This window comes from Mus pahari, chromosome 20 (assembly GCF_900095145.1).
Source record: "Mus pahari chromosome 20, PAHARI_EIJ_v1.1, whole genome shotgun sequence".
In the NCBI taxonomy this organism is placed as follows: domain Eukaryota; kingdom Metazoa; phylum Chordata; class Mammalia; order Rodentia; family Muridae; genus Mus; species Mus pahari.
This window is the reverse complement of record NC_034609.1, coordinates 19,307,240-19,322,031: the sequence shown is the minus strand read 5'-3', so window position 1 is coordinate 19,322,031 and position 14,792 is coordinate 19,307,240. Positions and strand designations below refer to the sequence as shown.

At 52.0% G+C, this 14,792-nt stretch overlaps 1 protein-coding gene across 7 annotated transcripts in view; it reads left to right on the top strand.

Annotated features, from left to right (window-relative positions):
* The window catches only part of Kifc3 (kinesin family member C3), a 102,720-nt gene that overhangs the window by 63,054 nt on the left and 24,874 nt on the right, over nucleotides 1-14,792 (top strand). For 4 of the 7 annotated variants that reach the window (XM_029532376.1, XM_029532373.1, XM_029532372.1 and 1 more), the window contains exons 2-3: nucleotides 7,584-7,788; nucleotides 10,699-10,841. In XM_029532376.1, coding sequence (XP_029388236.1) covers nucleotides 7,584-7,788; nucleotides 10,699-10,841 — 348 coding nt within the window. Of the gene's footprint in view, nucleotides 1-3,237; nucleotides 3,387-7,583; nucleotides 7,789-10,696; nucleotides 10,842-14,792 lie in introns of those variants that run through there. The other 3 variants (XM_021220538.2, XM_029532374.1, XM_029532377.1) reach the window with 3 other exon arrangements.

Below are 14,792 nucleotides of genomic sequence, written 5' to 3'. Positions count from 1 at the left end.
CCTCCCGAGTGCTGGGATTAAAGGCGTGCGCCACCACGCCTGGCTCTAGTATGGCTTTTAAAAAGTGGGGCACCAAAGGATCAGGCAGGGGGCATGGGAGACAGGTGAAAGGTTCTTATCACTCCAGGAACCCCCAGTGCCTGTGGGAACTGAGTCTATAGCAGACAAGGGCTGAAGGAATTAGAGTCGGACCAAGAGTGATCCAAGCCCCCTTGGCTTCTAATATGCTCAGGCTAAACTCACTGCGGGACTGGGAACAGACAGACCACGCTTACCTCCATTCCTCCATACAACTTCAGGGGTGTCAGAAGATGTGGGTTTCAACCTGCAGAACCCCTTAATAGGAGAGTCAACTCTAGAACATTCTCTTACTTCGAGGGACTGTTGCCTGGATACAGAGGCTGTAGTAATGGCTCCTTGGGAAGCTGAGGTTGGAGAATTGCTTCCTATAAGTTCCTCCAGCACAGAGAGACAATAAACCATTTCCCCAGATGCAGGAGCTCTTTCTGACCACAGTCAAACAGCTGCCCAAGGGTCCCTCTGTCTGCTAGGAATTACCCTTCATTTGCACAGGAGGACTTCTATTTGGGTGTATTTCCTGCATCTTGCTCTCCGGATCCTACCTGACCCATGTATACTTGATGGATTGTTCTGTATGTAACACCAGGGTGAAACTTGTGAGGTTGTGATGTCTGGAAAGGGCCCTATCCTCAAGGTGGGACTAGTGAGGCCAGGCCAGGCCAGGCCACAACGATGACCATGGTGGTGGGGGTGGCATATATACTCTCTACAGGGCTGGGGAGTCCTGATGGCCGCTGTTCCCTGTGACTGAAAGGGAAGGTGAGCTTGCTGGACTTGCAGAACTCAAAGGTCATCTGAAGTGAAGGAGGTCACGGTGGTGGTGGTGGGGTGTGTGGAAAGGAATGAGGCCTCCAGGCATCCGAGAAGGCTGGAGCTGACTGGCCAATAAACCTCTGGAGACTGAAAAACTTTGACTCCTTATCTGTGTTGGACTTTGGTCACTGGGAGAAAGAGGGAAAAAAAAATCACTGCAGGATTTTCTGGATTCTTCTTTCTGCTTCCCTCTAGGGAAGAGCTCCTGGGCCCTTCCGTACTTCTAATAGCTGGGGGAGGGATTTTCATGTGCTTTGTCACCCCCTTGCCCTGCAGATACTGGCCACCCCCTTACCCCGCAGAAACGGGTGTAGGTTTTCAGTGTTCTGGCCATTGCCTTTTATCTGGCTCTAGACAACTCCACCTTTACCCTAAAGTGGGCAGGAAGCATCGAGGCCATTGGCCAGGATTCTGGGAAATCTTTCACTTTTCCCAGGGTTAGGAGAGAGTTGGCAGCCTCCATTGAAACCGCCAGAGAAATGGAGTTGGTATGCAGTTCCTGGTGACACTCTAACCAGCAGGCTTTGAACTGAAATCCTCCCCAGTGGCTAGAATGACAGTCCCTGTGCCACCAGGGCCAGCGGAATGTGAACTCTTAAATTCTTAATAATCATTGAACGATTAGCTTTTACAGTTGGAGCTAGAGCCTTGCTGGGATTCTTAAAGTGCTTCCTTCTATGGTCTCAGCCCTTCATTTTTCCTTCATTGGTGCTTCCTGCATTCATAAGGTGGACCCTGTGCACGGCGCACATGCGTGCATCCCTATAGGACTCAGAGCTTCAGCTCTGACCCATTCTGAGTTTGACTCTCCTCTCTTGAAAGCGTGGATGTAGGAGGTGCCCACCTCCCAGGAGGATCAGTGTGGAACGGGACCTGGCTGTTAACAGAACTCAGCACAGTGCCAGGCACTATACTCGCTAGGAGTCTGTTATGGGCACAAGGGAAAAGGCCTGTCCTAAATAAAGTGTTGGCAGCACTTACCCCCAGTGGGTGGGATTACGGTCACAAGAACATCCATTGCTTTTCTAATTGGAGGAGAGAGAACAATAAATGTTTTTATTAGTTTAAAAAAACAAAACAAACAAAACAAACCCTGACTTTGGCTTTGCTAGAAGGAAACTGAAGTGAATATCAGAGTTACAATCCTTAAGGAAGACAAGGTTTCTCCTTTTACATGCAAACTTAAATGCCAGACACACCCCTTCCCCAGAATAGAGCCTTCAATAGAGGAGACTGTACTTGTTTCCAGCTGGGGGCCTACTGGCCTGGCCTGGCCTGGCACCGGGCACCCTGTGGGGCCTAAGTCCTTGTCTCTGTTTTTGCTCCAGATTCTTCTAGACGCATGGCTCAGCAGCAGAAGCGGGAAGCAGGCCCATCCGAGGCAGCAAGGCCCTCCCTAGGTCTCTCCTAGGCCATCCCTGGCAAGCCTGAAGGGGTAGACCCCCAACCCTGCTCAGGTTATCTGGGGACCATCAGCTTCTGCGGGATAGGCTCCTGTGGCACATTCTCCTTCCGCATCCCAGAGTGGGCATACTGGGGCTGGAATAAATGCCTCTCTGTTTGGGAGACAAAGAACAGAGTGGCTCCTCTGGGTCAGCTGTCTCTTTTGGCTGCCTGAGCCTACTCTCCCCCAGGCCTCTTCTGAGGCTCCTAGGCACCCCAGGAAGGAGCTTTTAAAGACAGACGGTGGAGCTGTTTTGCCAGAGCTTAAGGGAATGTGTTACCTTAACAAACCCCAAGCCTGCTGCTCAAAATATTTTTTGGTTGGGGGAGCAGGGGTGCAGCTGGCGAGGCAGGCTGGCAGGCTGGGCGCAGAGAGAGAGGGTGCACGCCTGTGTAGCAGAGCAGGTGAACTTGTGGTGTGTGTGTGCTCGATCTCGCGTGCAAGAGCGTGTGTGAGTTTGCTCAATGAGAAACTGTATCAAGATGTGAGTCTGTGTGTGTGCCAGATGTGTGTGGATCCTAGCTGGCATGCGTGAAACTTCTGCATCTGGGTTTGGGGTGGAGTACAAACCGTTTGAGGGTGAGTGTTAACTGTCTCCCAACGTTAACTCCTGGGTGCGAGTAAGAGAGAGGCTCGCGTTCCTGCGGGCTGGGTGAGGGCAAGTGTGCAGGCACGCGGTGTGCAGTGGAGGGTGAGAGCCAGCTCGGAAGGCAAGGTGCGCCTGGGCTCGTGCACCAGTGGGTGTGCGCACAAGGGTGTACCAGCCTGTGTTGGGGGTGGGTGGGTAGGATAAGAGGGGAGGCACGCGCCTGGGGTGGGCGCGTGCGCGAGAGTGCGTGTGCCCCCCTCCGGAGCCCGTTGCCATGGGAACGCGCCGCGGCCCAAGTTAATCATTTCCTGTGGAAAGTGCGGGAGGGGCGGGCACGGGGCGGGCCGAGGAGGCAGCCGCAGCGGCGGCGTGGAGCTGCCTCGCGCGGGCGGGCCGGAGCGGGCCGAGCCCGGGGCGCTGCGGTGGCGGCGGCGCTGGGATCCTGTCTCCGCTAGGCCGGTGAGTCGGGGTCCCGGCAGGCTTGGGGTGGGCTGGGACGGGCTCCTCCCGGCGCGCCTACTGGGCGCCGCGCCCGCCCTGCCTGAGGACCCCCTCTTTCCCCGACCGGCGGCGGGTGCTGCGATCAGGCCCCAGAGACCCGGCTGTGCGCGGGGGTCCCACTGTGTCGTCCGGTCGGAGGATCTTGCCGGGACCTGGGCATGAGGGTGGCACGGCCTCTGGGGTAGCGCCACCAAGACCGGCTCTAGATCTCCTTGGAGGGGGAATGTGCAGAGCCTACCTGGGAGCTGCGGGTCAACCAGCGAACTCCCTTCCCCTGCATGGGTCGCTTCCAGGAAGGCTACTGTTTGGGCCCTCCCTCTGTGTCCCCGGGTAGTTCTCCCCCATTCCCCGGGCAAGGCCCGAGGTGGGGTGCGGCAGCCCCTAGGTTAGGAGGGAGGGCCTCAGAAATACCCTCTCAAGCTGAGAGGGATCAAGTCATTGACAGCTGCGGCTGAGGAATCCCTGCAGGGAGGGGAGCCCAGAAGCTGTCTGTCCCCTCAGCCTTTCCACTGCAAGTAACAGCAGAACTCTGGCCGACACAGTGAAAGGCCTGATCCTGAAACATTTTAAAGAGGAAGCTGGATTTAAATTCTTAAGTAGTATTTGTCACCCTTCCAACACACACACACACACACACACCCTTACCCTTCAATGAATTTCTCAAGCTTGGGCCTTGGGACTATCCCCCAGCTTCACCTTCCTTAGTGTCCTTCTGCCCCAGACTGGGTAAATGTAGGACTTACTCCCCATGCCCTTCATAAAGGGGCAGTCTCCTTGGCCAGAGAGAGTCATTTGCTAGGAATGCAACCCCAGAATGGTTTAATGTATTCGAGTGGTTGGACTTCAAGGTTTGGGGGTGGTGAGTTCTGCTGCCTGTATGGGTACCAGGGAGCAGAAAATTTGAAATCTGGATGCCCCAGAACATGTGTGTGCCAGGGATGCCCTAACCCAGTCCAGCCATTTCTCCCCTACCCCAAATGCTCACCCAGGAGAACCAAGCCATCTCCAGCAGTAGTGTATAGGTGACTATGATGTGCGCGCACACACACACACACACACACACACACACACACACACACACACGAGTCTTTGCCCTGTCTTGGTCTAGGACAGGAGGAAGGCAGATCTCCCATCCTTGGCTAAACCCAGAGAAGCACATGCCCCTCCCCCAGACAGCTTCTGCATTCACCCACCAGTGGGACAGTGTACCAAGAGATCAAGAGATACCAGCCTCTTGGGCCCTTTGCATGTGCCCACACTTCATACGCGTATTGTCTGATGTCAGCCCTGAGGAGTACAGTTTTCACCTAGGTGGCAGAGCCAAGGTCTGACCCAGCCCATTTCCAGGTCACTAGAGGTCCCAGGACCCCAGCCCAGACATCTGTGTAAGGGGAGGGCGCACTTCTCTCTTGGCCTAGAACCCTGGGCTTGTTTGCGATTCCTTGATACTCCTGACCTCACTCCCAGGTTTCCAGCTGCTAAATTCAGCTGCCTTTTCCTCTCGGGGACCTAGCACACACCCTTCCTCTTTCTTCAGGCTGCCGCTCCAACTTCCCTTCCTGATAGCACAGAAATATGCTCCCCCACCTCCTTGACAGAGCTGATCTCCCCTAGAATCCTCTGCCCGGCCTGGTCTCAGCTCGGCAGGAACACCCACAGAGGATGGTCCTTCTAGCTTCAACCCCTGGCCTGCAGGGTCGGCTTTATGCCTGGCGCTGTACCAGGCCGCCTGGGGAGGGCACTGTATCTGCTCCTCTTGCTTCTCCCACTTTACACTCATCTCAAGGCATCCGCGGTATGGGGCTATCCGCGGTATGGGGCTATCCGCGGTTCCGCGGTATGGGGCTACGTATGTTGATCAGCATCTTTCTGACCCCTTTCCCCCACGTTCCTGTCCTCTCCCAGTGAATACCCCACACTTGACTTGTCTTCAGTCAAGGAAGGAAGAGGCCATGACCTGCTGTCTTCAGTACTTGCCCCTTAGAGCATCAGATCAGAAATCTTCTGTTTCTGACTCCAGATTCTTGCCATTTGTTTCTTGTCTCTAGATGTGCTGTTCCTGCACCTCTGTCTACCCCCACATGTCACCTCTCCCCTGTTCTATATAGCATATTCTCTCAGCTCGTCTCCTCTTCATCCTGGCTGAACTTCCCTCTAAGAAGGAAACAGCTGCCTCCTAGGCCCTTTCCAGTCCCTGGAGCCGCGTTGAAATTGCTTTGCGGGCTGGTGAGATGGCTCAGTGGGTAAGAGCACCCGACTGCTCTTCCGAAGGTCCTGAGTTCAAATCCCAGCAACCACATGGTGGCCCACAACCATCCGTAATAAGATCTGACGCCCTCTTCTGGAGCATCTGAAGATAGCTACAGTGTACTTAATAAAACATTAAAAAAAAAAGTTTAAAAAAAAAAAAAAGAAATTGCTTTGCAACCTAGGCTGGTCTAGAACTTGCAACCTTTTGAGTGCTAGGGAAGGTAGGTGTGAACCCCCTGTACCTAGCTCTCCCTGGCTTTTCTTAAAGGGGTCCCTAGGGCTTTCTTCTAGTTGACTATGGCCACCTGACTGTCCCGCCCTTCCTACTTGCTCTCCAGCCACTTCTGAGGACTTCGTGTATGCGCTGGCAGCTCCTGCCACTCTCAGACCTCTGGTCTTAAGTGACTGCTCCCACCGCCACACACTCCCGACCCTCCAACCCCATCCCTGTCCTTACTTAATACCATTAATCTCGAGAAAGAGTAATTCCCACTTACTCAACCTTGCAAGTTATACCCTCACTTTTCGCAATAGTGACCTTTAGCTGAGTCTTGGTGGCTAGCCTGACTTTGGTTCGTGTGTGTGTGTGTGTGTGTGTACATATGTGCACACATGTACATGTATATGTATATTCATGTCCATCCTGGATCATGTGGGCATAGCATGTGGGTTGAACCCCTGATTCTCAGGAAGCCAGGGGTGGGGTGGGTTGGAATGGACCCTGTTCAACACATGTTCTTGCTGCCTGGCAGGAAGTGGTCAGTGCAGTGAGAGTGGGGAACCCAAAAATGGCCCACAATCCAACCTGGGCTACGTAGTAACACCCTATCTCAAATAACCAAACCAAACCAAGGCAAAAACTCCCGATCTAAAAATTTGTGCTCGAACTCAATCCATCTGTTTGCTTCCTATCCTGGACCAGTGCTCCCAGGACTCTTAGAGTTCCCATAGCAGTGCTCCCAGGACACTTACACTTCCCTTACCAGTGCTCCCAGGACACTTACACTTCCCATAGCAGTGCTCCCAGGACACTAACACTTTTCATATCACGTGGTGCCTGAGAATCCCTGACCTCCCTGTGACCTGTCCATACTTTGAACATTTGTTATTTTTGAGACAGGGCCTCACTATGTAGCCCTGGCTGTCCTAGTACTTGCTGTGTAGAACAGGCTGACCTTGAACTCTTAAGGGATCTCTGCCTTGGGTGTGCTGGGATTAAAGGATTGTGCCATCACTTCAATAAACCTTTACCTAACACTGTGACTGGACATTTGAGGCCCCTGAGTTCTGCCAGGTGCCCAGCACATAGTAGGCACTCAATAAATGATTATGAACTAGGAGCTGAATGAATACCTGGCCCGGTGCCTGACACACCCTCAACACTGAATTACTTGAATGTATGAATGAACTGGCCCTGAGAATTTGCTGAATGTAAACCCAGCTTGCCCCTGGCCCCAAGCCAGCTCCTTCTGAGCCCCTCCTCAGTGAGATGCTAATACTCAAGAGCATTAGCTGCTGGGCTACTGGCTCAGGACACAGCCCTAAGGCTGAGACTTAGCAAGCAGCTGAGTCTAATTAGAAAATGAGACCTCGAGGAGGAATGGGATTAAACTCACCACTGGTTGGAGGCATAGTCCTGGAGCTTCCTCCATGTGGGGCTGCTGCCCCCTGTGTCCTCTGGTGGATCTTCACAGTGGGTGGCAGACTCACTGACTAGCTCCTGGCCCACTCGTAGTAGATGCTATGGTCAGTGCCAAGCGTGGGCCCAGGATTCTTAGGGGTCGCTACACTTGCAGCGGCTGTCCTGGGTAGCAGGTGATCCTTGTTTGCAGACCCTTCCAGATGGTACAGCCATGTGGACTACCCACTCCTCCTAAAGCCCCTTTCCCCTTGTTCTCTCCGCAGCCTGCCCGGCACCCAGAAGAGGTTGCTGAGCCCCGGGCCATGGTCCCCTCTCGCAGGACGTGGAACTTGGGAGCCACGCCTTCACTGCGGGGCCTGTGGAGAGTGGGCCGGGTCCAGGAGCCCAAGCCCGGGATGGCTCGCCCCGCCCCAGCCAGCCCAGCCGCCCGCCCTTTCCCACACACCGGCCAGGGGAGGTTGAGAACTGGTGAGTCCGCATTTTTAGAATGCCTCTTCATTTCCCTTCCTTCCTCCAGATCCCAGAGATGAGACTGAGGCTTCTCGCGGTTCCTAAACTCAGTCAGAGCTGTCAGGTAATTACAGGGTAGCCAGCAACACAGAGCCGGCTGGGCGTGGAGCGCAGCGCAGCGTCACCGGGTGCTCCTTCCCTGCGTCCAGCCCGGGAGGAAGAGAAGGCTGGGGCCGGTTAAACTTTAACAGTCCGTAGCACCGCGGCATCAGCTACGTTCCCGCCAGCCGAACCAGGTCAGGGACTCTGAGATCTCATTTGGGATGCTTCCTAATATCAGCTGGAGGTGGTAAACAAGGTAGGTGAAGCGGCTGACCTCCTGAGTGTCCTGCTCAGCACTGACACCCGATTCTGCCAGACTGCCCTGGACCTGAGTGAGGAGCGAGTGCAGACTGCCCAGAGTGTTGCCCAGCAGGGTTTGGGTGCCAGGTCCTGGGTTTTAGGTGTCAGCCAGCCAATGACTGCTTTCAAAACGATCGTACCAGCAGGTCTATGGTGAGAGGGTCCTGGAGCCTGGGTCACTGCTGTACCCTAGGGAACTGTCGGCAGGCAGCTTTCTGGGTCATGTCCCAGGTGCTGAGACTGTCAAGGAGCCAGCAGCTCGCTCCTCTGTTCTGGGTAGGGGCCGGGTGTGGGTGTGAGGAGCCGTCCTGACCCTTTCCCTACCTCTGTGTGGGCAAGCAGGCAGGGTGCCCTGGTTGTGTGGGAAGGGAGGGTTATCCTGGAGAACTGCCTTCAGGTGTTAGCTGCATTTTGCTCCTGACCCAGAGAGAAGTGTCCACATTCCCAGCCTGGTCCTCTGGGTGTATAGCGAGGAGAGGGTACACAGTGATAGCCCCCCTCTCCCTTTCTAACTGTAACACATTCACTCAGCCAGTGGGCAGCAGGGCAGTGCTTTGAAGATCTCCCAACTTCTATAGTTGCCTGGGGCTGCCACCACCTTAGACTCTGGGAGCCTTCAGGCAAAGCAGGGCTCTCTGGGCCAGTCAGAGCTGGTTGTTTTAAAAGGGGAAAAGGATGGTCTCTACAAGGTTGTCCCCAGGTGTGAATAAAATAGAGATGAATGTGACTTTTCTGGATAATTTTTTTTAACCTTAGAAAACGTACTGAGTTCTTTTTTGCGTGCGTGTGTTCGTGTGTGCTTATGACACGAGTACAGTGACTTTAGAGACTTATGACCACTTTATAAATGTAAGATAAAGATCAAGTGAAACCTGTGTGTGGCAGGCAGGCACAGGCTTGGCACCCAAGAGGGCGCCTCGGTCAAAAAGGGTACCCCAGTCCCCTCCAAATCTTCCTTGCTGGTGTTACTGTCATTGTGAAAGGGACCTTCAACCAGGGTTGGTTAGTTTGGATACAAGCCCTGTGAGCCATTCAAGGTCTCTGGTTTTCTAGCTTTTCCAACAAGAGAAGGTCCTCCACCTGCCTGGGTAGTTGTGATGGTAATCACTGTCCTAATGGCTGATAGCTGTGGGTCCTTCAGGTTTTTGTCAGTGTGGGGACTTCCTGTTCCTAGTGTTCTTTGAGCCTCACTATGGGGTTATACCCTCAGGATGCTAATTAGTTTATCCCAGGGTCAAGGCTGTGCTTTTATAAAAACAAGCAAAAACCAAACAAACAAATGAACAAACAAACAAAAAAAACCAAACCAAACCAAACAAAAAAACCCAAAAAACAAAAGCCACAGGGCTTACTTTGATTGCCTGGAGCTCACTATGTAAGCCAGGCTAGCTTTGAACTCACAAAAATCTGCCTGCCTCAAGCTTCTGAGGGCTAGGATTAAAAAAATCTGAGTGCCTGGTGAAAAAGTTTCCATTTCATCGATTCTTTAAAAAAAAAAAAAAATCAATGTATTTGACTTATTTTCAAATAAATCAAATATATTATTTTAATTTTAATTTATGTGTATATTTACCAGTGTGGTTAAATGCAGGTGAGTACAGGTACCTACAGAACCCACCCTGGCCAGGTTAGAGGAGGTGTGTGTGTGGGGGTCCTGCCCCAGAGGAAACACTTCTAGCTGTTCTGGCTGCACTTCTAGAATTAGCAGTGACCAGGCTAGTGTGGGGTTGGTCTTAATTAAGGCAAGGGAGAAATTGCCACCTAGAGGCAGCCTGGATAATAAAGCTGTGTCCCCGTGATGTGCAGCTCACTCAAGTGTCTTGGCTTCCTCTTATAGCTCTCTGCGGAGGGAGCTGAAGAGTAACTGTGGACCCCCAAAACCACTGTGGCAACTGGGGAGTCCCTGGCAGGGTCTTGGGTACCCTCCAGGAAAGAATCTCAGGGTCAGGCTGGTGAGATGACTCAGCAGGTAAGAGCACACTGACTGCTCTTCCTAAGGTCCTGAGTTCAAATCCTAGCAACCATATGGTGGCTTACAACCATGTGTAATGAGATTTGATGCCCTCTTCTGATGGATCTGAAGTCAGCTACAGTGTACTTATGTATAATAATAATACATCTTTGGGCCAGAGCAAGCAAGGACTGAGCTAGAAGGACCAACCAGAGCGAGCTGGGTTGACCAGAGTGAGCAGAGGTCCTAAAAATTCAATGCCCAACAACCACATGAAGGTTCACAACCATCTGTACAGCTACAGTGTACTCACATACATAAATAAATAAATTTTTTAAAAAAGAATTTCAGGTTTTTTTTTTTGTTGTTGTTTTTTTGTTTTTTTGGTAAAGGAATCAGGCAGCCCCACCCTGTCCCTACCTGTACAGAGAGAGCCTATTGAGGCCACAGGGGGCCCTGCTGGCCATACCTGGGCAGATTGGAGAGCACAAAAGCTGAGCTCAGCCTGCTTTGGCCAGTGGTCTTTGGCCAGCAGCCAAATATGTCATCTTATCTGTCTGTCTTTCCTGAGACAGGGCGTGGAAAAGATATCCTACCCAGTGGCGAGGAAGACTCCACTTCCCGGACTGCGGCTCGCCCGTCTCTTGCACAGTGTCGTGCCCTCAGCGTGGACTGGCCTGGCCCTAGGAGTCCCCATAGACTCTACCTGACAGTGCAGGTAAGCCCGGCCATCAGATGCAGGGGCCAGGGTGAGTTTGGTCCTCTGAACTCCAGCAGTTGGGCCCAGCAGGGGGAAGAGCTGGGGACTTATTTGCCAGGCAAGTTCTGTTGACTAGTCCTTTGCAGCCCATAGCCAAGTGACTGCAACAGGCTGCATTACAGTTTATCCCAGGGAAGATCTCTGAGGTGACAGGAGCAACCCAGCCACACCCTGGCTGAGGTGGGAAGCGAGGCTCGTGATAAGATGTGCAGAGCTGGAGGAAATGCTGGGAAAATAGGCCGGTTTGGGAGAGCTGTTTATTTCTGTGTGGACAAGGCTTTTGTGCCCTTGTTTGTTTGAGGAATCAAAAGAGGGCCAGGCTGGGTGTGGTGCATGCCTTTACTCCTAAAAGTGGCAGGGAGAGGCAGATCTCTGTGAGTTCGAGGCCAGCCTGATCTACAGAGCAAGTTCTAGGATGTCCATCCAGGGATACATAGAGACTGTCTCACAAAGAGTCCAAAGGGAGACACTTTTCCTTCTAGTTGTCACTGGCTTTCGAAAGGCATGCTTACTGTACACCCGGGGAATGGGTGGATTTGATTGTAGAAATAATACAAAGAGTTAGTGGTTTTTATTCAACACAGTTTTGGAACATGGGCATTAGATCTCATGTCTCAACAGAAAGATACTGTCTTATATGAACTTTTTAAACATTTTTTAATTAAATAATTTATTTTATGTGTATGAGTACACTGTTGCTGTCCTCAGACACACCAGAAGAGTGCATCATGATTTCGAGCCACCATGTAGTTGCTCAGCTGGAATTGAACTCAGAGCCTCTGGAAGAGCAGTCAGTGCTCTTAACCACTGAGCCATCTCTCCAGCCCTGTTTTGTATTAATTCTATAGACAAGGACACAGAAGCTCAGAGCTCAGAGAGGTTAAGCAACTTGCTGCTGGTCACACAGTAAACTGAGATCTGAACTACTAAACAGAAATGGAATACAGAGATGGAAAAAAAAAAATTATACCCAGCACTCAGGAGGCAGAGGCAGGTGAATTTCTGAGTTCAAGGCCAGCCTGGTCTACGAAGTGAGTTCCAGGACAGCTAGGGCTATACAGAGAAACCCTGTCTCGACCCTCCCCCCCCCAAAAAAAAATATAAAAGGTGACGGTGGTAGTGGTGCATGCCTTTAAGGGAGGAAGAGGCAGGCAGATCTCCGAGTCTGAGGCCAGTCTGGTTTCCTGAGCCAGTTCCAGGACAGCCAGGGCTACCTAGAGAAGTCTGTCTCAAACAAACAAAATAAACAACCCCCAAATAAACAAAAAAACCCAAATGGTGCAAAGAATTGTCAGTACAACCCCTAGAAGCTGGCTGTCCCTCCTGATCCTTCTGCAACTCCACTGTGGAAAGTTCATCTTCATCCACTTATCTTACTTTACCGCCACCAGTGATATGATATTTATATTTACTTTTTCTTTCTTTTTTTTTTTTTTAAGATTTATTTATTTATTATACGTAAGTACACTGTAGCTGTCTTCAGACACTCCAGAAGAGGGAGTCAGATCTTGTTAAGGATGGTTGTGAGCCACCATGTGGTTGCTGGGATTTGAACTCTGCACCTTTGGAAGAGCAGTCGGGTGCTCTTACCCACTGAGCCATCTCACCAGCCCCCATATTTACTTTTTCATGTTATTCTATGACCTGCTGTTTCCCTCATACACGTTAGTCATGGAGAACTCCATCCATTCCCCTACACCACTGCATAATATTCTACTTAAGATTTCCCTATAAACTGTAACCGGTCTGTGGGTGTGCTTGTAGCATTAGAGCCCTTGGCTGGCTCATCCCATCACCACCGAATGATGACGGTGATTACGGTGGTGATGGTAAAATCTTCCTTGTCTGCCCTGTGTATCATCTCTGGTCCCAGTGTGCTCCTTTGACGGTCAAGTCATGATGTTGATCTTACACTGTGTGTACACGTAGGTGTGGGGGCAGCGCAGTGCACCTGTGCAGGTTAGCGAACAGCTTGTGAGCGTCAGTCCACCTACTGCGTAGGCTCTGGGAATGGGAACTTGGGGCATCAGGTGCTTCATGCATCGAGCTGTCTTACCGGCCAACCTTTGTTAGTTTAGGATCTCACTATTTAGCCTGGTCTGACCACAGACTCAGAGATCTACCAACTCAGTCTCCCAAGGGCTGGGATTAAAGGCATGTGACACCACACCCAGCTGCATTAGTTTGGTGTGTATGGATGCTTGCCTACATATCTGTATATGCACCATGTGTATACCTAGTACCTGCTGCCCAAGGATGCCAGAAGAAGGAGTCAGATCTCCATAGCTACCACATGGGTGCTGGGAACTGAACCCAGGTACCAAGGCAGTGAGTGCTCCTACCCGCTGAGCCCATTTCTCCAGTGCCTGCATTAGTATATATTTTTAAGGACTTACTTTTATCTGTATGGGTGTTTGCATATATGTCTGCTGCCTACAGAGGCCAGAAGAGGGTATCAGATCTGCTCAGACTAGAGTTATGGTCACGAGCCACCTTCTGGGTCCTGGGAATTGGACCACTGGCTGCTCTCAGCTGCTGAGTGGTCTTCAGCCCCCCCCCCCCCGTATTAGTGCGTTAATGTGTGCAGCAAATTATAGATTGGCCGCTTTGTGCCAATGCATCCTTAGACCAGTGCAGGGATGCTGAGAAGGGAAGTAAGGATCGTAGCCCAATAGAGGCTCCAGAGAGTCACCAATGACCTCACATGTGTGAATACAAACAGGAGAGCACTAGGATCACAACTTTGGCACATGAAGTGCCAGGGTTATCAGGGGGTGTTGTCCAGATTCCCCTAAGAGACAGGACTCATAATCCCTCCTAGTCTTTATATTTTTGAGACAGGGACTCCCTCTGTAGTCTAGGCTTGTGTGGAACTCGTGGCAAATACTCCTGTTCCCACGTGCTGTGGTTTTAGGCATAAGCCACCATGCCTGGCTTTTTCCTCTGAGCTTCTGATTGACACACACACACACACACACACACACACACACACACACACACCCTGCCTTTCCAGGTAGCCACTGTGCAGAGCCGGGTGTAAAGCCAAGTGCAGGCAGTGGGCAGGATGGGTTCTGGGGGACACGAATACCTTTGAGCCAGCCTCCCTCCAGCGGGTGCAGTCCTGAGCTGCTGCTCTGGGCAGGACCCCAGGGATGATGGTGTGTAAGGGACAGCCTTTGTTCCCACGTGTTTCTTGGTACCCATGAGACGCCTCTGAGAGACCGGACTTGTTTCCTTTGTGAGGTCTTCGAAGGGAGTGGGTCTGGCGAGACAACGGTTAAGGAAACCAGAGGGAAGTTAAATCTGGAGGCTGTGGTCAGGAGCTGCAGCTCAGCTGGGTGGTGGCCCTGTTCTCGAGCTTTGATTATGGGGTGCTGCTGTGGGAGTCCTGGGCTCAGCAGTTCTACTGACGCTCCGTTAGTGACCGGCTTCCACATCCATGTCCTTCCGGACCCTGCAGAGAGAGCTCTGCCAAGTTTATGGGTATGGATGTACGCTGAAGTGTGCACCACAGCAGGGCCGTGACCTGCAGGTCACACACTCGGTCAGTCCAGCCTGTTCCAGCCACTGAAGACCCGAGTGGTACCTCCAGGACACTGCAGAAATTCCCAGTCCGGGGGACGTCTGTCCTTCCTGTGCTTCAGCCAGCAGCCCAGAAATAGTGTATGTAACCTTTGCTCCTGTCTGAAGGCAAATGGAAACTTCCAACTGTTGCCGTCCCTGCCACCCCACCCCCACCTCCCCCAGCCTGATGGAGATCGTGTAGGAGTTGGTTCAAGGGTGGGGACAGAATTAAGCTGAAGAGAAATTTCCTAAATACAAGAGGTGGAGGGAGGAAGAGGCTGAGGGTGTGGCTCACTAGGCACCTGCTGGGCCCATTTTCACTCTTACAGTTCTTTTTTTTTTTTT